This window comes from Peromyscus maniculatus, chromosome 15, assembly GCF_049852395.1.
Source record: "Peromyscus maniculatus bairdii isolate BWxNUB_F1_BW_parent chromosome 15, HU_Pman_BW_mat_3.1, whole genome shotgun sequence".
NCBI classification, from domain to species: domain Eukaryota; kingdom Metazoa; phylum Chordata; class Mammalia; order Rodentia; family Cricetidae; genus Peromyscus; species Peromyscus maniculatus.
The window spans coordinates 56785706-56810715 of NC_134866.1; the positions used below are offsets into that span (position 1 = coordinate 56785706).

The window sequence follows — 25010 nt, forward strand, 5'->3', positions numbered from 1 at the left end:
AGAATAGATTTTGCAAAAGGATGGGGGTGGGTGGGTGGGGTTGTGGAGATGTGTGGAGGTGTGTGGAGGTGTGTGGGGTTGTAGGGGTGTGGGGTGGAGATGGCAATGGGAAGGATTAGGTGTGGGGGGGAATGGGTGGAGGGAGAGAGTAAAAGGAGAGATGACTAGAATTGGAGGGCATTTGGGGGCAGGGATGTGGAAATCTAGTGCAGTAGAAACTTCCAGGATTCTACAAGGGTGATCCTAGTGGGACTCCCATTTACAAAGGGACTCTGAGCTGACCACGTTCTGTAACCAGGCAAAGCTTCCAATGGTGGGACTGGGATACCAACCCAGCCACGAAACCTTTGACCTACAATCTTGCCTGGCAGATGTGCTGGGGTAATGGAGACACAGAACTTGTAGGAGTGGCCAAGCCATGATTGGTCAAATTTGAGGCTCATACCACTAGAGGGAGCACAAGCCCAATACTGCCTGGATGAACAGGAACAGGAGTCTGAAAATGCAGAGACCTGGGATAGAAATAAATAGTAAGTAAGCAAGCAAATAGATAGATAGATAGATAGATAGATAGATAGATAGATAGATAGATAGATAGATAGATAGATAGATAGATAGATAGATGATAGATAGATAGATAGATAGATAGATAGATAGATAGATGAATGAATGGATAAATGAATGAATGAATGAATAAATGAATGAATATGATTCCTGATGATATTCTGCTATACTCATAGATCAGTGCATAGCCCAGTCATCATCAGAGAGGCTTCTTACAACAGTGATGGGAGCAGATGCAGACAGCCAAGCATTAGGTGGAGAGAGCCCAAATTGGAAATTTCCACTGGGTTCCTCCCCTTGGAACTTGGTGAACACTACTGCAGAGAGGGAGGAAGAGTTGTAGGAGCCTGAAGGTTCAAGGACAGCAGAGAACGCAGCCCACAGAATCCACAAAGCAGGGCTCACAGGGGCTCACATGGGGCTCACAGGGACTGAAGTAGCAATCACAGTGCATGTATAGGTCTGAGCTATGCCCTCACCCTCTGCATATACATTATGGTTGTTAGCTAGGTGTATTTGTGGGACTACTAACAGCAGGAGTTGGGGGTGTCTCTGACTCTTTTGCCTTTGTTTCCCTTTTCCTCCTATTGGTTGCCTCATCCAGCCTTGATATGAAGGTTTGTGCATAGTCTTATCGTATCTTATTTGGTTGATATCCCTGGGAGGTCTACTGCTTTCTGAAGGGAAATGGAGGAGAAGTAGATTTGGGGAAGAGGAGGTGGGAGGGGAGAATGAGAGGAGTGGAGAGAGGGGAAACTGTGGTCTGGATGTATTGTGTGTGAGAAGAATTATAAAAAGAAATCAAGGCACAAAACATCCAGAGATCTTGAACACTAGGAAGAGACCAAGTCTATGAAAAATAGGCAAAGAGGAAGCAGAAGAGACTTAAGTCAAAAGCACAAAAAGTATTTTTTTAACAAAATCATAGACATAATTTCCCAATCTAAAGAAAGAGATGCCTTTCAAGGTACAAAAAGCATACAGAACACCAAATAGTGTCAGAAAGACAATTTTCTATAGCACATTATAATTAAGACACTAAATCTGTAAAACAAAGAAAGGATATTAAAAGCTGCAAGGAAAAAAGACCAAGTCATATATAAAGACAAGCCCATTAAAACAACACCTGACTTTTCAGTGGAGACTCCGAGAGCCAGAAGTTCTTGGATAGATGTTCTATAAATTCTAAGAGACCACAGATGCCAACCAAAACTACTATATCTAGCAAAACTATCAGCCATAATTGATGGAGAAATAAAAAACTTTCAATAAGTCAGTTTGTATCGGCAAATCTAGCTCTACCAAAGGTACCAGGAGGAAAACTTCAGCATTATGAGGTTAACCACACCCAACAGAGCACAAAAAATAATTAATATAAGGACAGTAAATCAAAATAAGGGGAGAAACTCACACTACAGGAACAAAATAACTGGAATAAATGAACACTGTTCATTAACTCAGTATCAATGCTCTGAATCCCCCTAAGCAAAAAACACAGACAGATTGGATCAGGAAATAGGATCCATCTTTCTTATTTCTGCTGCATGCAAGAAACCCACCTGACCATCAGAAATGGACATCACTGGACCAGCTCCCCACCAGAGAAGCTTCTTGCAGTAGATAAGAACCCACAGAGACCCACACCTAGACAGTATATAGAGAATGAGTAACTTTGGGGCACTCAGTCCTAAGTGGGCTCTCATTATCAAACCTCTCCTTCTCAAAGCTCAGGGATCTATGTGGAAGAGGGCACAGAAAGATTATAAAAATCTGAGGAGGTGGATGACTCCAAGGAAACAGTGTCTTCAAGACACGACAGGACTGATGCACACCCGAACTCACAGAAACTGGGGCAGTGTGCGTAAGACCTACACAAATTCAAGCCACACAGGATCCCAGCCCTGAGAGGAAGAAGTGGACATGGTGCCCCACCCCTTCCCATGAAGATGTTTGCAGCTGATGTTTTCTGGTAAAGGAAAACCAGTTTCTCCCTCTAAGTGTCACTGCGTATGTCAACTTTAGAGCAGGCTCCTCGCCCAGGAATAGTTGGCTAACTTGAAGTGAAGTCCGTGTTGGTTGTTTGTTTTGTGGACTTTTTGTTTTATTTTGTTTTGTTTGGGGTATTTTTTGTTTTGTTTTGTTTTGTTTTATTGGTCTTTTGATTGTTTAAAAAATTTTGTGTGTTTTTATGGTTTTATTTTCATTTGTTTTTTGAGAAAGAGCATTAAGTTGGGGGGGGTAGGCAGGTGGGGAAAATCTAGGAGGAGGTACTGGAGGAGAAACATGAACAAAATATATGAAAAAACAATTTAAATAAAAATGGTGTTTTAAGAATAAATAAAGCACAAAAAGTAAACTAGCCTTTCACTTAATTCTGGATCCTCTGCCAAGAACAGGCTTAGGGTGCATGCTGGCCCATTTGGTGTGAATTCGGAGTTCTTTCAGAGAATAAATGTACAAAACAACTCATACTTCCATGCTGGCTGGATGTGAGTGAAGATGCACTTAACGCTGGAGCTCCTAGCACAAGTTTAGGGTGGGGAGGTTACTAATGCATTGATGTCAGAAACACTAAGGGGTTTTGAAAGTAACTGGGAGGTAGAAAGGAATTTAAGCCACAGAACTTTGGCTTGGCTCTTTACCCCTCCAGTGTAAAACCTCTTAGGATACCACTCCCTGGGTGTTCTTGCTCCCTTACTGGGTAGTACTAGATACATATATTTATTGCAGATTTCATCATCACTTAATCACCACAGAAGCTTCAAGAAATCAAACATTTTATTTCACTGCTACATACATTTCAAGTGCTAGAACAGAAACTGGACCATTGAAAGAATTCACTTGGCATTTTTCCAGTAAGTAAAAGAATAAAGATAAAAATCATTGGAACTTTCGAGTCTAATCTCCCTTGAAGCCATAATTGCCTGTGGACACGTAGTCCCTTGAACCCACAAGTTCACAGGACATTAAAAGAAGTGAGTTGAGTTTTATGACAGGTGCTCAAAAGTGCTTTCACTGATAGACACTCCAAACAATTTTTTATTGTTGGTAATTGAATTGAGATGTCAAATAACTTCATCATTCATTGTAAAATATTTATTGTTTTAAATTCACTTTAAGATGATCAAAAACATCACCAAGACAGTTTCTAACCTCATGCTACCTAATGTTTCAAACTCACAGGATAGAGGTGCCTTGACAGACAGGGTCATGTGAAACCATTTATGTTTGGACATTTGGTGGGGCACCCAAGTTATATATGTTGAATAGAAACATGCTCTATTTTTGAAACTTAAAACAAGATTTGAATCTTGCTTTTTCCTAGCCCTCAAATTTGATGTCAAATAAATGTTTTCAAATTCTTCATCTGAAAAATATCTTGATAACTGGGCTATGAAATTTGCTTAAAATTTAAAATCAATGCACTTAAAATAAAATGTAAGTTATAGTAATTGCTGAGTAAATGTTAATTGTTCTTGTTGATGCTGTAGTGGGACATACTTTTTCTATTTTATTCTCTTTCCTATGCTCTATAATTCTGAAGATCCACCCAGAGCAATTCACCTTCCAATAAATAATTTGTAGACCCTAGAACCAAGTAGCATAGCTAATGATTTCAATAATAAATGGGCTCTCGAGTTTCCATTTTCCCCATGTTTATGTCTTTTCTGATTTATGGAAATTGAAAACTAAAGCAGATATCTAACATTCTAACAGTAGAAAGACTCTGACCATTAATGGTAAGGAGAGTTTGGATGTTAAATAGCGTGGTTGGATTGGAGTCTAGTAATCCAGTCTCTACATTAGTTGTTTTCCACCTTGTATGATGTCACCAAGCTTACAAGCTTGAGAACAACATAATTATGAGATTTCACAAGAAATTTCCCTAACGTTTTTATGTTATAAGTGCACTACTGTGGCCACCTGCAAGTAGAGTGGTGTCATATGACGAAGATATGCAGTCTATTCAAATGATGTGCCATGGAGCAGATAGCAGAAGCTCTGAAGTGTAATTGGTTGAGCATCTTCTGCAGAAGTCCTGAGCTTTCTACAATAAATGCACTCTGAAAGTCTGTATGCAAATCAAACAGCTGCAAACTGAATAATGAAGGAGAGTGGGGAAGCCCTAACCACTTAAATAATTTCCCCTGTGACTCCTCAATTCTGAGAATCTTTTTGTCATGCAAAGTATTTATCTTTTGGTTTAATCAGGTTCTTGCACATTTGGTTGTGTTGTTTTTACTTGAAGCACACCTGTACTAGGTAAACACAATACTAGATTTGGGACTGCTGTGCCTGCTGCTCCCACTTATTGATCTGACTGTTGTACTAAGGACTAGATACAGAAATGATGGGCTACTGATTCTCTCTGACTCATTGACTCTCCTATCTTAAAGAGTCCAGTAGGCTGAGTCATCCATTCAGAAAGAGACTGATCCTTTTATGTTCATTTATTCCAATGCTCAAACATTTTCTATTTAAAAACATTAGGCAACATAACTCTAACTTCTCCAGGTGGCTTTATGGTTTGTTGTTGTTTCATTTCACAAGCTTTCCCTGGGGTCCCTTGGCTGTTTTTTTTGGGGGGGGGGTGTTGTTGTTGTTGTTTTTGCCCTATTTAAAGCACATCAGAAAGTATGATCACAAATCACCTATACATTTCCATGCTTAACATCTGTCTCCCTCACTAAACCATCAGCATTAATGATGCCATTTTTGTTCACTGCTGCTCTTTACTCAGTGTTTATTTTATTGCCTGGCACAATGTAACTATTTACTCAATATTAGTAGAGAAAACAAATGAGCTAGAAAATCAGTGAATGGTTAGGAGTTAGCCAGTTCCCATTTATATAATTTTTAGAAGGGTCTTAATTGACTAAACCTTGAGAGTTCTTCTTCCATTCCCACTTTTCCAGCTTTGACTTATCCTTGCTTATCCTTAAACACTTCGGTCCTTCTCTTGCTATTTCCTCTGACCCGAACATCTTTCCTGTATTGGTGTGACATCTATCCTTCCTTTCAATCAGTTCTATACACAGAACACCTCCCTAGAGATTGTTCTGGTCTCCTTGTGTACAGAAGCCCCACATGTCCCTTTAACTTTTAGTAGTGCCCATTGTACTCATCATTGAACTGTATCTATCTATGTATTTATTGACTATCTTAGCACTTAAATATGTAACTCGGAATAGTGTGGGCAGAGGAAGAAACATGTTCATCTTTTTTTTTTTTCATTTTAATTTTTAATTCAGATTTTCCCCAATAGCTGAGTGTGGTGGTACATGCCTTTAATCCCAGCACTTGGGAGGCAGAGGCAGGCAGATCTGAGAGTTCCAGGCCAGTTTGGTCTACAAAGAGAGTTCCAGGACAGCCAGGGCTGTTACACAGACAAACCTTGTCTTGAAAACAAAACAAAACAAACAACAAAAGAATTATCCCCAATAATTGTTTACAAAAATAAAAGGTTAATTTGATGTTATCTTAATATAACTTGACAAAGTTCTTCCGCCATAATATCTATATTCTTATTTGTTTGTGTGTCAAGATTAAATTTTTCTGTAATATCAAGGAATTTATATTTAATGACCTTAAAACATATGACTAATAAGTTGAAGTCATGGTCTAACCACCCATAGCCCAACAGAAGATATATTTGTTGAGTCTAATACTAAATCACTTTGGGTCTAGGCTTGATGATATCTCTTCTATGATAATTAAAAAAAAAAAGAATTCTAAGCTATGATTCCCATACTTTTAAATATTCATTGTACTTCATTTGATTTTGTTAAACCTTCTGTAAAACTTCTATTGCTAATACAAATAGAATGAGATAATAAATACTAAATAAAACTGTAGTTTACTTGAATGTTTTATGAAATTCTAACATTACAAAGAATAATAAATAAACATATCAGGAGATGACATTGTTTTGGTGGAAGAGATAGCCAGTTTTTAGAAACAGTATGTTTCATTTAAAAATTTTTCTGAAATTATTTTGAAATGCTTTTTCTTTTTGGTCTCTTAGGTATTTGACTATGATTTTGGACTGCAAGATGACTTTATGGGCTCAGCCTTTCTCGACCTCACACAATTGGAGTTAAACAGGTAACATTCAAAAGTTGTAACATTGCTATGCCTGATTACAGATTTGGCCTGTGAAGTAGGGAACAATAGTCTGTACAGATTCCTGTTGATGTCTGTAGAGGACTCCCGGGTCTGGGAGTTAGCTACATCCGGCGTAAGATATCTGAGGGAAAAACATCTACGTACACTATGCTCTTAATGTCTGTTAACTTTATTCCTCTAAGAAAAAAATTCTACCAATACAGCTACAGCTCTGACAGGCATTCAAGGCAGGAATAACACTAGATACACCAAGCTCTATATCCATCTACTTTATTCCTTTGGGATGAAATCCTGTCTCCATAACTACAGTTCCATCCAGTTCCCTAGCTCATAGTCCTGCTAACAATTAAACTCCTATGCTTCCAGTCTCATCTACGTCCTCTGTTGCCTCTTTCTCCATCTCTGCTACTCCCTACTCCTGGCACTCAGAAAACTCTACCTGAGATCTGCTTACCCTCTATGGAACCTCTGTCTTTCTCCTGTGAGACCAAAATGAGCCATCTTAGAAATAAGACCAAAATGCTTTCACCCTAAAATTAAGGCCTAAGATTTCTCCTTTTGGGAATAGGCCATTAGTTACTGAAACCAGTAAGTTCAGATTCCAGAATCCAGGAAGTGTAGAAGTTCAGAGTCACAAGATAGTCACGAGGTAATGCCTGCCGGACTATGGAATGTCCTCTCCCTGGTTCCCAGGGTAACTGACCATAAAAATGTCCCCACCTGAGGGCAGCCAATGAGAAATGGTGGCAGGTAACCACTCCCTTAGAAGTAATATTAAGCCATGATTTCTAGAAAGCCCCTAGAAATGAGCCAATCAGAATTGTACCCATACCAGCACCCCTAAATGATGTAGCCTTGTGATTTTTCCCTTTAAAAACTGAGCTTGCAGACAGGCGGGCACTTCCTCCAGCCTCCACTGCTTTGGATGTATTGGATGAAGTCCCTGCCTGGGCTTGTATATCCAGAATTAAACCTTGCTTTTGCATTCTGGCATGTTCGTCTTTGGTGGTCTCTCTGGGGGGTCATGATCTGGGCACAACACTCCCTTCTCTCTCACCAGGCTGTTCTGTCTTAGTCTACAGAAAAATGCCTGCTCTTTCTTTCCCTGGACACACTCCTCTTTACAAATGTTGTTAGAACTCCCACTTTGATATGTAAAAACATCTTTGGTTCTCAGTCAGTTGCTCTGGAGAGCTGCTAGACCTCAGGGGCAGGGGGATGGTCTGAGCTTCATTTGCACAAGAAGCAAAGCTATGCGTCTCCTGTGGGCTTGTCTCCTAGGCTCAGTGCAGGGTAGAGTTAGTAACTTAGAAGTTAAACAGGTCTGGGAAGCTGAACTGTTTACCAATTGATCTGGGCATGCAAGAATTTCATAGCAGAAGACAGCTGAAATATTAAAGGCTGGATATCACCAACTATTCATAATAAATGGTTTGCCTCTAGATAGACCCTTGGCTGGTCAAGGTTCAGCTTTAATACACAGCTGAATCTCTATGATATATTCTTGCCTCCCGCAAGAGATGTTCTGTTGTCACCATCTGAGAGTCTTCCAACACATCACCCTTTCCTACTTACCCACAGGCTTCCAACATCTTCCCTGACTTTCTCATTCAATAGCAACTAATTTCTTAAAAAGTATTACTGGTTAACTTCCCTGTCCCTACCACTACGCTAAGAGAGATGATGATGCATTCCTTAATCTCACATGGTTTGGTTGGGATTGGGCATAAAGACTATAATTATTACTTAAGAAGCAAGTTGCTACATACTTCACCTTAAAAACAGTAAATCTCTCACCACTTAAAGCATGACAGAACTGACTTTAGCATCACAGTTTACCATCACCAGACCACCAGATATAGTGGACCAAGTATTAGAAACAGGTTGATTATATTTGCTTAGTTTCATCATCAGTGCTTGAGTAGCTGCAAAGTTGTATTGTCATTACTAACATTACTCAATGCAGAGGCCCTGACAATGGCATGGAGTTTTCAAAATGCATTTTGTCTTAGGAACTAAGAACTGACTAGAACATAGAAGGAAAATGTAGGCTTCCAAATGAAATCTTTGATAGCTGTAAATAGAATTCCTTTCTTGAATGATTATGTTACATCAGGTGACAGGAAAGAAGTGTAATGGGCCAGATCCATGTTTCCTTTTTGTATGAGTACGGATGAATAGATGAATATACATGGGAGAGCCTCTTTGTATGCTATAGTAAGCTAACTTTGAGCATACGAGCAGCTTATTGGTCTTCCAAAGACTAACTGATTGATGATTCACTGATTGCTTTTGCAATGGCTGGAACAAAAGAGCAGCTATTGATGCCTTATTACAGTTAATAGATCCCAACATTGGCTTGACCTGAGTGAGGATAGAGCTTAGGTGACTGATGGTTCTCCCCCTTTTGAGGAAGTGTTCCGAGCGGTGGTGTCTGTGGTCTATTATTATGAGCACTGACGCAAACTAAAGAACTCTGCTGTTCTTTCCAAAGGCCACAATTACATTTTCTGTAAACCTCTGCATTAAGTACATGCAAATTATAAGACTTAAAGCATAAATTTCTCTTCTTCCCTATTAAAAATAAATCACTAGTGAATAATAATTTTCAATGAAGAATTATGGAATTAAGGAAACTTAAAGAGATTATAAGCAAACATTTCAAGTATACTTTGGTATGTTGCTTGTTTTGTGTCATTAGTTAGCCATCATCACCATAGGGCCATGTACACATCAGATTACCACGTTGTGACTTCACAAGCTTTAGTAAGCCATTTTAGCTTGTGTACAATTCAAGGATATCAAAAGATGGATATTAGTAATAGCCATATAAATGAATTCTGCTATAAATGTATTGGGGTATCACCTTAGAAGAAAATAATAATGATCAAGTTTTATTCTTCTACATGTAGCTATCCAGTTTGACCAGCCAAACAAAAACCCTGTATAGAAGGGGAGGTAGATGAGAAAATCTAACAGTAGATGAGAAACTTGGTACTTGGTAGCTTCTGGGAAAGGAAAATTTGTTAATGTTATGAAATGGCTCTTGAGAGGTCTTGGCAGGTTTGGACCAAGGTGCCTCATAGTGGGTGAGACATGCCATGTAGGCATGGCAGAAGACAGCTTGGCATGATGGAAAGTCACTCACACGGCAGACGTGACAACCATGTGGAAAGTTTATTTTGGGGGGAGGGGCGAGGGAATGGAGAGAAGGAGAAAAGATATTATATATGTATGTGTGTGTGTGTGTGTGTGTGTGTGTGTGTATATATATATATATATATATATATATATATATATGAGAGGGGGGTGGGGAGAGTGAAAGGGAGGAGTTTTTTTTCTTAAATGGGACTTTACATAAGATAATGTCAGGATGGTGGGTGGGTCCCCAAGGGGCAGGTCAGAATACAAACATTCCTCCATTTTGATTATTATAAAAAGGTGAGTTACAGATAGCAAGTGCGGGTGGGTGGAAATGAGGGCACCAAATTCTCGAGACTGCTTCCTGCTGACAAGGGGCAAAGTGGGGAGTTATGAGCGGTGGGAGGTGTAAGTGAAGAAGCGTTCAGTTAGCTGTCATCATCGAGCTCTCAAGCATGGAGATCTCAGGCATCTGTTCCTTGGGGGAGCTGAGAAGGCAGGTTGCAGCAGTGATGTTCCAGGAGCTTTGGGGAACAGTACACCAAATCAGGAGTACAGGAGCCATCGCATCTGCTCTTTCTCTGGAGGAGGAAATGCCTCTATTCATCCTGTAATAACTGTCAATGAACTGGGAGATAACAGAGTCTTTATGAGTAGGCAAGTGGGTGAAGTTAACCTGTCAGTATTCACCTGGTTGGCATCCTTATTGGTGGTGCACGGCCTGGTGTTTCTGGAGGACCCTCTGTGGGTTGGCCTTGGCATGAGTCTGGCAGGAGGAGTAAATCTGCAAAATATGCTCGAAAATGGGTGCAGTCAAAATGGGCTCTGGAGACTGATAGTTTTCATCAGACCAGATGTCTTGATACAGTAGCAGAACTTTTCCCAGGAACCTGCAGGTATCTGTAAGACAGCTGGAACAGATTAACAGTTTGGTGTCATAGCAAAAGGCTGTGGCTTTGGGTTTAAAGGTATAAACATTTCCTGGCTTCAGCCCAATGAAACATGTCTTTAAATCTCTAACCAGAGGAAATTTACTGAATGGAAGTGGTTGAGTGAGTGAAGGAGGAGGGAGGCTTCCCTAAACATCATCAGATCTGAGAAGGATGTGTAAGTGAACAGAAGTGAGACAGCTTTCCTATCTTCATATAAACAAACCTTAAAGCTGTTTCTTTTATCTAATTCTCCAGGAGATACTGAGAGCAGTCAGTAGTAAAAAGTTACATTGAAATCTGTTCTGTGAGTTTATCTGATCTGGTAACAAGGTAAATTGTGTCTAGACCTAGTAGTAGCCCAAGGAGAGGGGGACCTGTGAATTTTATATAGAGAACTGAGAAGGCAGCTGAAGCAAAGCCGGGTCGTCAGATGGAATCAGAGATCTGAGAAGGATAAATTATGTCTGAGTGCAGGCCAAGCAGCTTTCAAATCTATTAAAAATGACAGGGACCAGCCCACACCCAGCTATCCATACCCAAGTCTTCACATCATTGGAGGCAGAAGCATCAGAACAGTACCAATTTTAAGCTGCTAGGTCCATAGGGTGGGAATTTCTCCCATGGAAGAGGGACATGGGGAAAACTGATCTTACATTGTCTAGGCAAAAGAGGTGAGATCAATTCTCCTATGTCCTGCTGTTTGTCCACAGTCTGCTCCGGGTCCTGGTGGCAGGTGTCACATTGGGGCATCTTGCCCAGAGGTCAGTGTTGCCATAATCCAGGTGGAGACAGCGTGGTGCCTTACAATCTTCTTCAGAGACCTTGAGTCACTGCTAGGATCTGGGAGTCTCTGTCTGATATAATAAGCTTTTTAATTAACATTTTAAATGCCATATTCTGTAGTTCTCTGAGCATTTGAGGACTGCCTGTCCATTAGGCATGACTGACTATCAACAAGTAGTCCCTAAGTCTCCAATATATTGGCAGCTTTTGTAAGACTAGGACTTGCTGTCTCCTGAAAAGGCAAAGAAGAGTGACAGGGGAAAGATCCCAGGGCCAAATGGGAACAGGAAAAGAGGGGCTTGTGAGTCAGGGTGTGGCCCAACTCTGAGAAAAGGACCCCCTTGGGAGACCAGAACCTCCATCATAGGATATATATCTTGTTTACTAGATACCCTATTTATCAAACATATATCATTTTTTAAAATTTTCTAGAAGAAATAGATGTAAATCTCTAAGTTAGATTTTGTTAATCTAAATATATCTTTATAAATTTAAATTTCTATTATTATATATAGAGTGTACTATAAACCAGTGTTGAATCAAATATAGCTTTACATCTCTATCATCATACAAAAAATCCTTATTAATCCCAAATATTTGATGCTTGTTGCTTCCTTACTCTAGAAGGAGATAAAATGAAGAGAAGTCATTAGGGCTAAATATATTTTTAACTTTAGTAAACCTTAGTAAAAGATGGCTTCCAGCCACATGGCCATTTATCTACATCATGAAGAAGTCACCAGCCAAGATGGAGGAGAGCCATGTGGTTGCTGCTCAAAACATGTTTTTGTTTTTATTTTTGTTTTTTGTTTTTTTCTAAATAGGTAAATCTAAGTCATAAGGAAGGGAGAAGGAAGAAAGTGGGAAATTTTTTCTTGGTTCCCCGACTGTCTCACCCAAGAAATACTGAGGCCAGTCTCACACCCAGGGGGATGGCCAGAGGCAGGGAGCTCCCCCAGAGACCCAAATGGAGGTACTGAATGAAAGGCAAAGCCTCCTGTGAATGAGAAAGCAGACTTGTTACAGGCAAGAGGGGGCAGATCTGTCATGGGTGGAGGAGGCAAATAAGTGGGTATCTTTTGGCAGGCCCTGCCAAGGTATGCCACCAACCAAACATGCCACACACAGCAGAATTAGTGGAAGAGGTTTGAGAAGAGAGTGAAAATCCACGTCAGAGTGGGGGCAGGCCCTGATCACTCACAGAAGTCTTCCCCCCAAAAAAATCACTGTTCCCATGGACAGCCCCAGGGCTAGAGGGAGTGCAGATCAAGGACCCAGCCATCAAAGGGGGCTGTAGTCACACTCAGCAGAGGTCAGGCTTAGCCTGGCTAAGCCAGAGGAGCCCCAACACCTAGTACTAGGAGTTTGTTTTGTTTTGTTTCTGTTTTTTGTTTTTTGTTTTTTGAGACAGTACTAGGATTTTTGAGGACGCCAGCTAGAACAAAAACTGAGGAGAGAGAGGGGGGGGGAGGGGGAGGGAGAGGGGAAGGGGGAGGGGGAGGGGGAGGGGGAGAGGGAGAGGGGAGATTGAGAGAGAGATCTCATCCATAGGAAAAGGTCAGGAATCCTATTGCAAAAGCCAGACGGGCCTAAAGGAGCTGCGGGCAGATCCCGAGGGGGTGGACAACCCAATTGAAACTTACAGGATTGCCGCTGGAGGGTGGGGTGGTGAGTGGTCAGGTGAGCTGGAGCCTGTTTTGGGTAGACTGGGCCCAGGATCTTGGCATTAAGGGGGTGTCAGGAGGGCCTATCCGAGTCACAGAACCAATGTTAATGCTGGGCTTTGGCGGGTTTGGACCAAGGTGCCCTGTAGTGGGTGAGACATGAAAAGTGAGCATGTGAGATTGCAGCATAGTGTGGTGGAAAGTTACTCACACTGCAGACCCAGCATCCACGTGGAGAGCTTTCATTATTAATAGGAGAGAGGGAGAGAGAGAGAAAGAGAGAGAGAAGTGCATGCTACCTTTGGTGAGGGGGGGGGATTTTTCCTCTTAAGGGGGCTCTAACATAAGATGATATCAGGACACTGGGTGGGTCTCCAAGGGGTTGGTCAGAATACTAACAAAATCATTTTTCTTTAATGATAAAATATACCTAAATACATGGTTAATTTCATATGTCACAGTTGGTTTCCATCAGCTGTATGAGCATTTATTGGTTAATAACTTGATATCAATTAATGTATTAAATAATATATTCCTTATTCATTTGGATCTTAATGTTTATTTTACTGTAGATATTTTCCTGTTTAGGCGTATTATTCAAACTAAATGACATAAATATTTTATTTTATTTTGGTTTTTTGAGACAGGGTTTCTCTATGTAACAGTTCTGGCTGTCCTGGATCTCGCTCCAACTCACAGAGATCCGCCTGCCTCTGCCTCCTGAATGCTGAGATTAAAGCCATGCGTCACCATGCTGGGCTTGACATAAATGTTTCTGAAATGAAAGAAAATAATAAGAATCTCATAAAGCAGCTAAAAATGTTCTGAAATCTCTTTAAAGTGGTTCTAAAAACATGTTTTTTTTTAAGTTTTTGAGATTATAATTTAAACATTTCACCTTCCTTTTCCTTCCGCTCAGCTGCCTTATATACCTCTTCCACTTTCCTTCAAATTCATGACTTCTATTTTATTAATTGTTAGTGCGTGCATGTACGTACTAGTATGTATACATATATGTTCCTTATGTGCAGTCTGTATAATGCTACCTGTATGCATGTTTTCAGTGCTGACTATTTGACACTGGACAACCAGTTGGTGTGTTCTTTCTTGGAGCAGGCCACATCTGCTGCTTCCAGCTTTCCTTGTTTGCACCTACAGTTCTTTGTGTAGGGTTGATGCCTTGTAGGCTTTCTCTGTCCAGCTTGGCATGTTACTGGTGTCATCCTTGTTCGGAGCACATTTGGGTAATCATGTTGGTGAGAAGTTACAGGTGTAGCTTCTGATGTTGCTAAGAGACTCCATCTCACAACCAGCTCTCTGATAGTCAGGCTGTTAAAATTTTTCCATTTCTTTCCACAATGTTTCTTGAGCCTTAGGTGTAGGAGTATTTTGTGCATGTATCCATTGAGACTGGGCTCTAGACTCTGTATTTTTATTGGTTGTGGTTCTGCAGATGGAGGTCTGTTCCAGAGGGAGTTTTTCTTAATGAGGGTGGAGACTACAATTATCTGTGGGTATAAGAGCAAATGTTTAAAGATTATTGGGGATTACGCTGGTTTAGTAAATTAGGGGTTGTAGATGCCCTCTAATAACAAGGACTCACTAGCACTGAGTGGTTAGCTAGGTGTTCAGTACCAGGCGTAGTCTTCCTATTGTTGAATGAATCTTAGTTCCAGTCAGAGAGCTATTGGTCCACCAAGGTATACCTGCCACTGCAGCACACTTGGGCTCACTGTGCTATCATAGCTGCTGCTCTGGCTCATGGGTAGATGTAGGTGGGACTGTTGGTTTTCAACACTTCATGGTGTCTTCAGCAGTAAGGACTCAGCCTTCCACCTCTTGGGGGAAACCAAGGGCAAAGCCACAGGCTGTATGTTTGGGTAGTCTCTTGTGCAGCCCTGGCCAACAACTCAAAAGAGGGCTCTGGTGTCTGGTGTTGTGGTTTGTTAGGTGGCATTTGGTTCTTGGAGGAATCACCATCAGCCCAAGTGAGAAAAATTCATTAAAACAATAAATACAAGAAAGTATACGTATTATAGAATTTTTTGAGAATAGTTAACAGTATCATTCCTGGTGGCTTTTTCAGAATCTTTATTGTATTTTTACCCACTTCCCTCTTTTTTCTGTATTTACTTCCCTAAAGAGTCCTCACTTTTCCCATTTTCCCTTTCAGAACATTTGTATCATGTCATTCCCTTTATCCACTTCCTACCTTCTTCTGTATTTACCTCCCTCCCTCTTCCCTAAAGAGCTTCTCCCTTCCCATTTTCCTGATTAGATCAATTGTACTCTGCTTTTTCTCTCCCTATTGATCCCCAGCCACACACCTATCCTAGCAATGATTCTGTTTTAATTTCATAGTTTCTGTAGTTACTATAGGCTATGTACTCACATTAGAAGATTTGGAGATGAGGCCTCCAATTAAAAAAAAAAAAAAACATGATATTTTTCTTTCTGGGTATGGGTTACCTCACTCAATGTGATCTTTTCCAGTTTTCCCCACTTACCTGTGACATTCATGATTTCATATTTGTTTACAGCTGAACAGCATTTAATAGTGTTTTGTACTGCATTTTCATTATCCATTTGTTGATTGTAGGGCATTTAGGTTGTTTCCATTTTCTGGCTATAGTGAATTGAACAATGAATATGGCTGAGCAAGAGTCTTCATAGTAGAATGTCACGTGCTTTGGACATATGCCTAGGAGTTGTATAGCTGGGTTGTGTGGTAGATTTATTTCTTAGCTTTTTGAGAACTGTCACCACTGATTTTCATAGTGGCTGCATCAACTTACAGCCTCATCAACAATGAATGGGCTTCCCTTTCCCCAAATCCCAGTAGCATTTTTTATTGGTTGTTCCACTGATTTTTGCCATTCTGAGTGGGATAAAATGAAATTTCAAAGCTGTTTGGATGTGCATTTCCCTAATTGCTGGGGATGATGAACATTTGGGAGATATTTCTTAGCCATTTATTTACTTCTTCTTTTGAAAATTCTATTCAGGTCCCAGACCTATTTTTCTAATGTGTCATTTTTGACTCTTGGCTTTTGAGTTCTTTGTATATGCTGAATATTAGTCTTCTATCAGATGTATAACTGGCAAAGGCTCTCCCATTTTGTGAGCTTTCTATTCATTTGATATATTGATGTTTTTAACCATGAGGAAACTTTTTTAGTTTCATGAGGTTCCACTTGTCACTTGTTGACCCTAATTCTTGGCACACGGAGTTTTATTCACAAAGTCTTTTCCTACACCTACATCATGTAGGGTTCTGTCCATGCATTCTTCTAGCCATTTCAGTGTTTCAGGCTCCACGTTTAGGTCTTTGGTGCATTTGGAGTTAGTTGTTGTGCAAGGTGATAGATACAGATCTAGTTTCATTCTTCTGCATGTGGACATCCAATTTCCCAGCACCATTTCTTGAAGAAACTTTCTTTTCTCCAGTGTATGCATTTGGCATCTTTGTCATTATGAAGTGACTAAATTTATATGTGCTCATGTTTAGGTCTTCAATTTTGTTCCATTGATCTACATATCTGTTTGGGTGGCAGTACCATATCTTATTTATTATTATGGCTCTGTAATGTATCTTAAGATCTGGAATTGCGATCACTCCAGCATTAAGGAAAAATTTAATTAATTTTATATGTATTCCCTATATGAAAAGGGACACAATCAAATTGTAACCACAAATATGTATATATTGCATACTTACACTACAATGCCAAATACACATTTGTTTAGAAAGATAAGTTGATATTGGGATACAGCTTAGGCAGTAAAATGCTTGTACTAGCATAAATACATGAGTTTTGACCTCTATAATCCATGAAACAAGTTTGGCACAGTGATACACAACTATAATCCCAGCACTGGAGAGCCAGAAACAGGTAGATTCCTGGAGCCCATTGGCAGGCCAGCCTAAACAAATTGGTGAAAAGTCTCCCTGGTGGTCCAATTAGAGACCTTGGCTCAAAAATTTAAGGTGGAAGTGATTGAGGACGATACCTAACATCAACCCCTGGCCACTACTACATTCACAATTGTATTCTAGCACCAGCTCTACCATGCTGATACACATGCGAACAACCACATATATGTACATACATGTACATATATACATAAATAAACAATAAAGACCACTTTTTGCTATCAAATTATAATGATTACTGATAGCTAAATTAATGTTGAAAACAATTTGCAGACAGATTGCATATGATTCAATTAAACCTCTGACATCACAAAATAGTTCACATTTTCACATATCACACCTTAATGTATTAAACATCATGTGATAAAATTTCTGGTATCATAATGTTAGCATTAAAAATTGTCTGTTCTTTAATTCTGGGTGTGTGAGAAAATCATTTGGCAGGGCACTTTAGAAATATATAGACTTCTAATACCCTCCCCTTACCCAGTTCTAACCCCTGTCCCTCATCCACAGATTCTTCAGAGGTGAATTTCAAGAATAAACTCACATACACCCACACAAAACAGAGCAGTGAAAACTGATCGGCAGATAGGACTGAATTTTTTACTTGGGACATTTTTAATCTCAATGTCTATTCACCATACCAGAACTAAACTATACAAAAATTAAAGTTCTGTGGACACAGGGGTCCCCTTGGTTTTGTTCTCTAGCTTTTACCAGAAACCAGAACACTGTGAGATATTCAATGTGTACTCACTGCTCTCTTTGTGAATGCAACAAACAACTGGATGAATGAGAAAAGATGTTTTATTGCCAAGCATCCTATGTTTCTTTTGTTTGGTGTTCCATGTTCTACAGAAACTGGTTTGTGGTAGTTCATGAGCCCTGTCTGTTCAGTATTAATTAAAATTGGTAAACAAGATGTTACCTATGCAGTCTCAGTTAAATGTCTATTTTCTTTATTTCTTATATTTTTGGTTGTGAGCCTAGCCTTTAACGGCTGAGCTATCCCTCCAGCCCTATTTTCTTTATTTCTTAGAAGTGATTGTGTATAATACTAAATTATTCATCCTCTCTTCCTCAGGAATGCTTACCCAAATCCAAATCTAAGTATAAATTCTCCATTGTCCAATTATAAGTAATATTTCTATGTTATTTTGAATTGAGAAATTGTTTTGGGCATAAGTTTGCACATCTCCAAACTACAAGCATTATTTTAAATATCTGCTGTTCTTTTAAATAATTATATGTTGCCTTAAAATATATGTATAAAATATGTGAATCAAGTTATATTTTATAAGCTTCCTCTCCTCACACCTTTCTGTTTATTTTAAATAATTACCCCTGCTTAAATAAAAAGCTACACAAGTAAAAGTTGTGGCTGACAAATGACCTCCATCCAGTTGCTGGGCTTAAGTGTATAGAAAAGAACTGGACTTCTCCCTGTGAGCTTACAGATCATAGAAAGGAGGTTCATAGATTTTTGAATAGTTTGTTGCTTTCATCAACCTTCTAGAACCTCAGAAAGTGAAGAAATTTACCCAATGAATTCAAACACCTCCACGGACATGCAGCTTCTTGGATGATTTAATACAATGGTGGTATTTTGATAATAACAAAAAATGTACTAAGAAATCAAAAGAGTAAAAAACATTTAAAATAATGAATTATCAATTAAGATACTTTTGGGGTTATGCACTCAGTGACTGTTACCAATCTAAATATTTTATATCACAGGAACACAGATGTGACCTTGACTCTGAAAGATCCCCATTATCCCGACCATGACCTTGGAATCATTTTGATGTCAGTCACCCTGACCCCTAAGGAAGGCGACCCCAGGGATGTGGTAAGTCTTCTGGAGCTCTTCTTGTCCCCACTTTCTCACATGCTGAGAGCCTCCTCAGGCCATAGAGGAAGCAGATGCAGTGGAACTCTGGCCCGTTTTTGGTCACTGTGAGTATCCTGAGTAGCACTCACCCATACTCATTTTGTCTTTTCAACTCAAATTTCCTGCGCCATATTCCAGATCAGAACCTCTTGTTGTAAATGAGTAGACTTACACCCTCTCATAATTTTATTAATTAATTTCAGACATGTTATATTGTAGGTAAATATCAGTATTATTTCAGGGAATATATTGATTAGTGAATCGAATATTTAGAATTCCACATGGAGAGATCCAAGACTCTACTATTTTGACTATATTGTCAAATGTGTCATGACAAGGACAATGAGGTGAAATTATAACAGAGTTTCTGCTTCTTGGTGGTTGTTTACTGAGTAAGTGTGTACTCTTCATGTCCTTGATGGACTTCCATAATGACACTTCCCATATCTCAGCACTACCTATTTACACTTCCTTGCACACCATGCTGCTATGAGAAATGAACAAGGGCTACAGAGGAAGCGGTGACTCCCACACTGTTGAAGTAACCTGGAAAAGTATCAGGTGTGATCCACACCATCGGTGTGCTTGCTGGTGTGTAGTTCTGCCATGATCTGCCAGAGATTTTTGTTAGGCTCAATATTCATATATGCCTAGGAACTACTATAGCTCTGATGCAATTTTGTACTAGCTATAATTGTTAGAGGTTACCAAAAAACTCTTTCAACAATACCTATATTCTTGTTTTAAAATTATGTGCCATTCAAGTTGGTATATGTAGCTAGAGTTTTCCTGCCTTACCCACAGTCAGGACAAATCTTTGTCACCCTCCAGTCCCACAGCCACTCAGACCCAACCAAGTAAACACAGAGACTTATATTGCTTACAAATTGTATGGCCGTGGCAGGCTTCTTGCTAACTGTTCTTATAGCTTAAATTAATCCATTTCTATAAATCTATACCTTGCCACATGGCTCGTGGCTTACCGGCATCTTCACATGCTGTTTGTCATGGTGGAGGCTGGCAGTGACTCCTTCTGCCTTCCTGTTCTTTCTTTTCTCCTCTCTGTTAGTCCCGCCTATACTTTCTGCCTAGCCACTGGCCAATCAGTGTTTTATTTATTGACCAATCAGAGCAATTTGACATACAGACCATCCCACAGCAGGTATATATTATCTATTAAAAAATATTGTTGACATTTTAATCAAGATTGTGGCTAAATTTGAAGATTTTTAAAACTCACCAAAGAAAACTCACCCCTTTAAGAAGAATTTCTTTCTATCCATAAAAAAATAAACAATAGGCATATAAGGTCATATGTTTTATTTTAAAACTTCATTTAATGGGGAAATCCACTTTTAACAAATCTTGCTATATAGCACCTGCTATGAGAACATGGCATGGTGTGACTGAATATACATGTGTGCCAATGGAGGCTACTGAGGAAGAACATGGCCTAGTGTGGCTGACTACACATATCCCTGCTGTGAGAACGTTCTGTGAATGAGTACACATAGCCCTGCTGTGAGAATGTGGTGTGAATGAGTACACATAGCCCTGCTGTGAGAACATGGTGTGAATGAGTACACATAGCCCTGCTGTGAGAACGTGGTGTGAATGAGTGTACACATTCTGCTGTGAGAACATGGTGTGAATGAGTACACACAGCCCTGCTGTGAGAACATGGTGTGAATGAGTACACACAGCCCTGCTGTGAGAACATGGCATAGCTGAGTGAGTACTCATGTGTGCATACAGAGGGACAGCTGAGGAAAAGCTTGCTCAAGGAATACCACCATTTATAGAAAAAAATCATCAGTTAAAAGTCACCAGTAACACAAACCAGGAAATAAATTTTAGATGCCTAGTTCATAATTGGGAGTATATTCTAAATGTTCATTTTATACTTTATTTAAATAATTCAGATGACCACCAGAAACCTACTGAAAGGCAGCTCCTATGCTGGCCTTTAGGACACATTAGAACTTGTGTCTAGCGATTTACTAAGAGAAAAAAGGTGACAGCTAGTATGGTGTTATGAAAGAAAGGCACATTTCTGAAAAACAAAAACAGGAAATTTGTTCTGATCAGTGTAGGCCTAGGGTTCTCTAAGGAAGTCACGTGGAGACTGAGGTAGGAAATATCTACAGGAATTAAAAAGAAACAAAACTCAAGAAGAGAAGTACTTGAAGTGGAGGGAGGAGCACATACAAAGACACTGTGGCTAGAGAAGCACACTACATCTCAAGGACCAAAGAGACAGTGGAGCTTACCGGAGACAGAAGGCAAGTATGTGGCAGCCCTGCTCCCGGTCCAGAGAAGGAGAGAGGTGCCTAGACTGTGAAGGATCTGTTGTCCATAGGAAGATTTGTGACCTTTATCCAAATAGCAATGAAAATTTATGGCAAGGTCTGCAAAAGGGAAATGACCTGATTGCATTTGCCTGTAAAAAAATCTTGTCTCTGTTCATACATTATAGAAAATGCATTAAGGGAGGAAGATGGAGGTGTGGAGACTGATTAGATAAGGTTCTAAATAGAGCCCTAGGAGGGGATTGGCAGGTTTGCCTGTAAGAGGTTAAAAACAAGTCAAGGAAATTTGGTGACAGAATATGCCCGTGTTGGTTCTTTGCTATTTTAATTCAGGGCAGCACTTCATAAATGAAGATAACTAGTGCGCAGAGTCCCGTGTATCCCCAGACCACCCACATGTGAAGTATTACTAGAGATTTAGATGGTGTGGCTGTTGTTCTGATCATTTGGGTGATAGATAATTAGGAGAATTTGTCCTTCAAAAGAACCATTTTAAATATCTTAGCATCAACCTGAGGGCTCAAGAGATTGAATTACCAAAATATCAACAAAGAAGTTACTGAGTTACTCTGACAAAATCCCATTTAATTTATCTTTATTTCCTCCCTCTTCATTGTTTATCTCTAGCCACATTCACCTTTGACATGGAGATTTTCTCCTAAAAACTATTATGCTCTTTCCATAACTCAAATTACTTTGACTATTTGTGTTTGAGGAATTTCTTTGCTGTCTTCATTCACCGCCTTACTCCATGCCTTCTGCTTTCAGAGTCTTTGTTTTTGCTGGATTATCCCGCTGCCCACTTGGGAAATGGTGCATTCTTCCATCCTGTTACTAATTCCCCTGGTGCCTCTTCTTTACAGAGAAACAAATGTCTCAGGCAGAACTAAGCCAGGGCTGCAGAGCAGCACCAAGATCAACCTCTGGCTAGGGCACCCAGGAGGGAGAGAGGAGTGAGCCCAGACTAGACTTGCTGTCCTCATGGTTGTGATAAACAGTCAGGCATGTGCTTGGCAGTGGAGGAGGAACAAGATAGGGATGGACAAAAGCTAAAATAGAGAGAAGAGGAAAGTCTGCTGGGGTCTGATGTTCCAGGTATTCTAAAAGCCTTTATTATGTGGAAATGTGAGTTTCTAAGTGTATGCCTATAAATACATAATATTTCTGAGATTTTGCTTTTTATTTGGCCCAAAGAATTGTTCTATTGATGCCTTTGCAAGCTCTGTATACCCAGTTATATTTACCAACAGTACTTTCTAAGTTTTAAATTTCTGAACAAAACCATGAGTAACCATCTATTTTCTAAATTTTTATTTTAATTAACATTTTTCATTTATTTTACATACTGACCACTTTCCCCTCCCTCTTCTCCTGTTCCCTCCCCTGACTCCCATCTACCCCCCTTCCCTTCTACTCCTCCTCAGTTTCCATATTTTCTTTATCCATTCTTTGGCTGAAGAGCATCTAGGTTGTTTCCAGGTTCTGGCTATTACAAATAAGTAAGCATCTATTTTTTAAAAAATCACAGTGGAATAGTTAGTAGTCAACTCCAAAGAGGATGAAGTCCAGTCTTTTCAAGTAACGTAGATGGAACTGGACAATAATGAAGATAAGGAACACATACTAATCCCACTCATGTTTAGAAGCAACAAAGTTTGTTTCATAGAACTGGAGAGCAGAATGGTGTTTCCAACGAGACTGGGACCAGTTTGTGGGAGAGAAGGATGGGAAAGATTGGCCAATGGGAAAGTGACAGTTTGATCCAAGTGCCTCTGATGTCCTGGGGCACAGTGGGGGTGACTTTAGCAACCAATAATGTACTGCATATTTTAGAGGGCTAAGAAAGGATTTTAAATATTTCTACCAAACGATAAATGCTTGTAGAGATAGATATGCTGATTTGAACAACAATGTGTACATCTTGTATAAATATCCCAGAATTTATAAATATGTGTAGTTTGTATATGAATTTAAAAAATATTATTGCCTATCTACCAAAGTTCTTTAAGTCCCTTATCTTTTTAACTGTTGAAAGCTATTTTGACAATAAAAGGAAACTCTCAACAAACAGCTTTGCACCAAGTAGCATATGTTTTCTCACTTGTAGCATCTAGTCACATAAACTCCTTGTTGACTTCTCAAGTCCAATGTGTCATTGTGTCATCTGTTTGGCCAAAATTTTACCTCCCCTCCATCTTATATACATTCCTCCTGAGAAGTGGTATATGTAAAGGTACATTACTGCATATATATTATATATAACAGCACATCTGTAAGTAAAATGTTTTTTGTAATGGCATCTCTTAAAATCTAGTCTAGCATCCTATACCTAGTGGTTGTTTAATGTCTTAGAGGTGTGTCTGTGATAATTTGAAGGGATGCTTCAAAGAACAGGGGGAGGTATTTTCATGTTATTTTATTCTAACTTTAATGGTCAAATTATTGTGGTTGCTACAAATTCATTATGCCATGATTAAATAATGATCTAACTTTCTTTGGTAAATTCTTAAAATCAGTGTTTTAATGCTTAACTGTATTGTTCTTTTTGTATTAACAAAGTGTATTCTGGGACACATTTGACATTTCTTGTTTAAGAACAATCAGAGATCCAATATATCTTCAACTTCAATTTCTTTCCTACACTTTGAATATAGAACACACTACTTCAGTGAAATTGGCATGCTGAACTTATCCAAATTACACAGGAAGGGCTCTCACTCAGGAAGAAAGTCAAACTCAAATCCTGTAACTATCAGGGTGGACGCTTCAGTCTTTGTCACAGTGGATGATGTGTGTGTGTAGCGAATGGAGGATGATAGTTCTCCTCCACACACCAACAACACAAGAAGAAGGTTTCTGTTCTCTGCGCTTAATAGCTCAGAAATAATTTATTTTAAGCTGTTGGGACAGAGACTTTAGTTCAACAACCAGACTTTTTTTTAATCTCTATGGTTATAAAACTTTGCTAAATATTTTACATGTATTAAAACAAAGGATGAGATGTGTTTCAAAGGCCTTAACAAATATGTCCTAACAATCAAGTAGGAAATAGAAAACGTACAGTAAGGAAGAACTGGAAATGCAGGGGACTTAGTATCATCGAGCCCTAAGACTTCTAAACCAGCTGTTTTCTGAGTTCAGTACATACCATTAAATGCTGACAGTGCACTCTGTGAATAATGCAGCTGACATGATTCCTTCTTGTATGAATTGCCACTTCTGGAAATCAAAAGAATAAGTTGAGTAACCATCAGCCCACATACTAAAACTTTGACAACACATAACATTACATACATTTAAGATGTGTGAAAAGACCACAAGCAAGTGTATTTCATCATTGCCAATATAAAAATCTGCAATGAATACATGACTGAGTGTATTTTTAAAATTTCTAGATGTGAACAGGTATGTGTACATCTGTTTTTGAGTCCCCAGCATTGTGTGTACAAGAAGCCAAAGCCTTCATGGGCACACCTATCATTGACTGCATGTCCTGTTTTGAACCTGAAGACATATGTCATACATACATGTGTGTCCTATATGTGGTATTTTCGTTTGACAGTGTGTTTGAGTTCTTTCTGGCTCTTTTTCTAGCAGAGTTCAATCCACAGCTTTCTTCATTGGAGACTTTGTGACATAAAAGTGAGTTAATTTGTGTTATGC

At 39.4% G+C, this 25010-nt stretch overlaps 1 protein-coding gene across 13 annotated transcripts in view; it reads left to right on the top strand.

Annotated features, from left to right (window-relative positions):
* Positions 1-25010, top strand: part of Mctp1 (multiple C2 and transmembrane domain containing 1) — a 589465-nt gene that overhangs the window by 335802 nt on the left and 228653 nt on the right. For 7 of the 13 annotated variants that reach the window (XM_016005078.3, XM_006986537.4, XM_042261781.2 and 4 more), the window contains exons 4-5: positions 6590-6669; positions 18885-18996. In XM_016005078.3, the coding sequence (XP_015860564.1) occupies positions 6590-6669; positions 18885-18996 (192 nt within the window). Of the gene's footprint in view, positions 1-6589; positions 6670-18884; positions 18997-24941; positions 24990-25010 lie in introns of all 13 variants that reach the window. The other 6 variants (XM_042261777.2, XM_042261779.2, XM_042261782.2 and 3 more) reach the window with 2 other exon arrangements.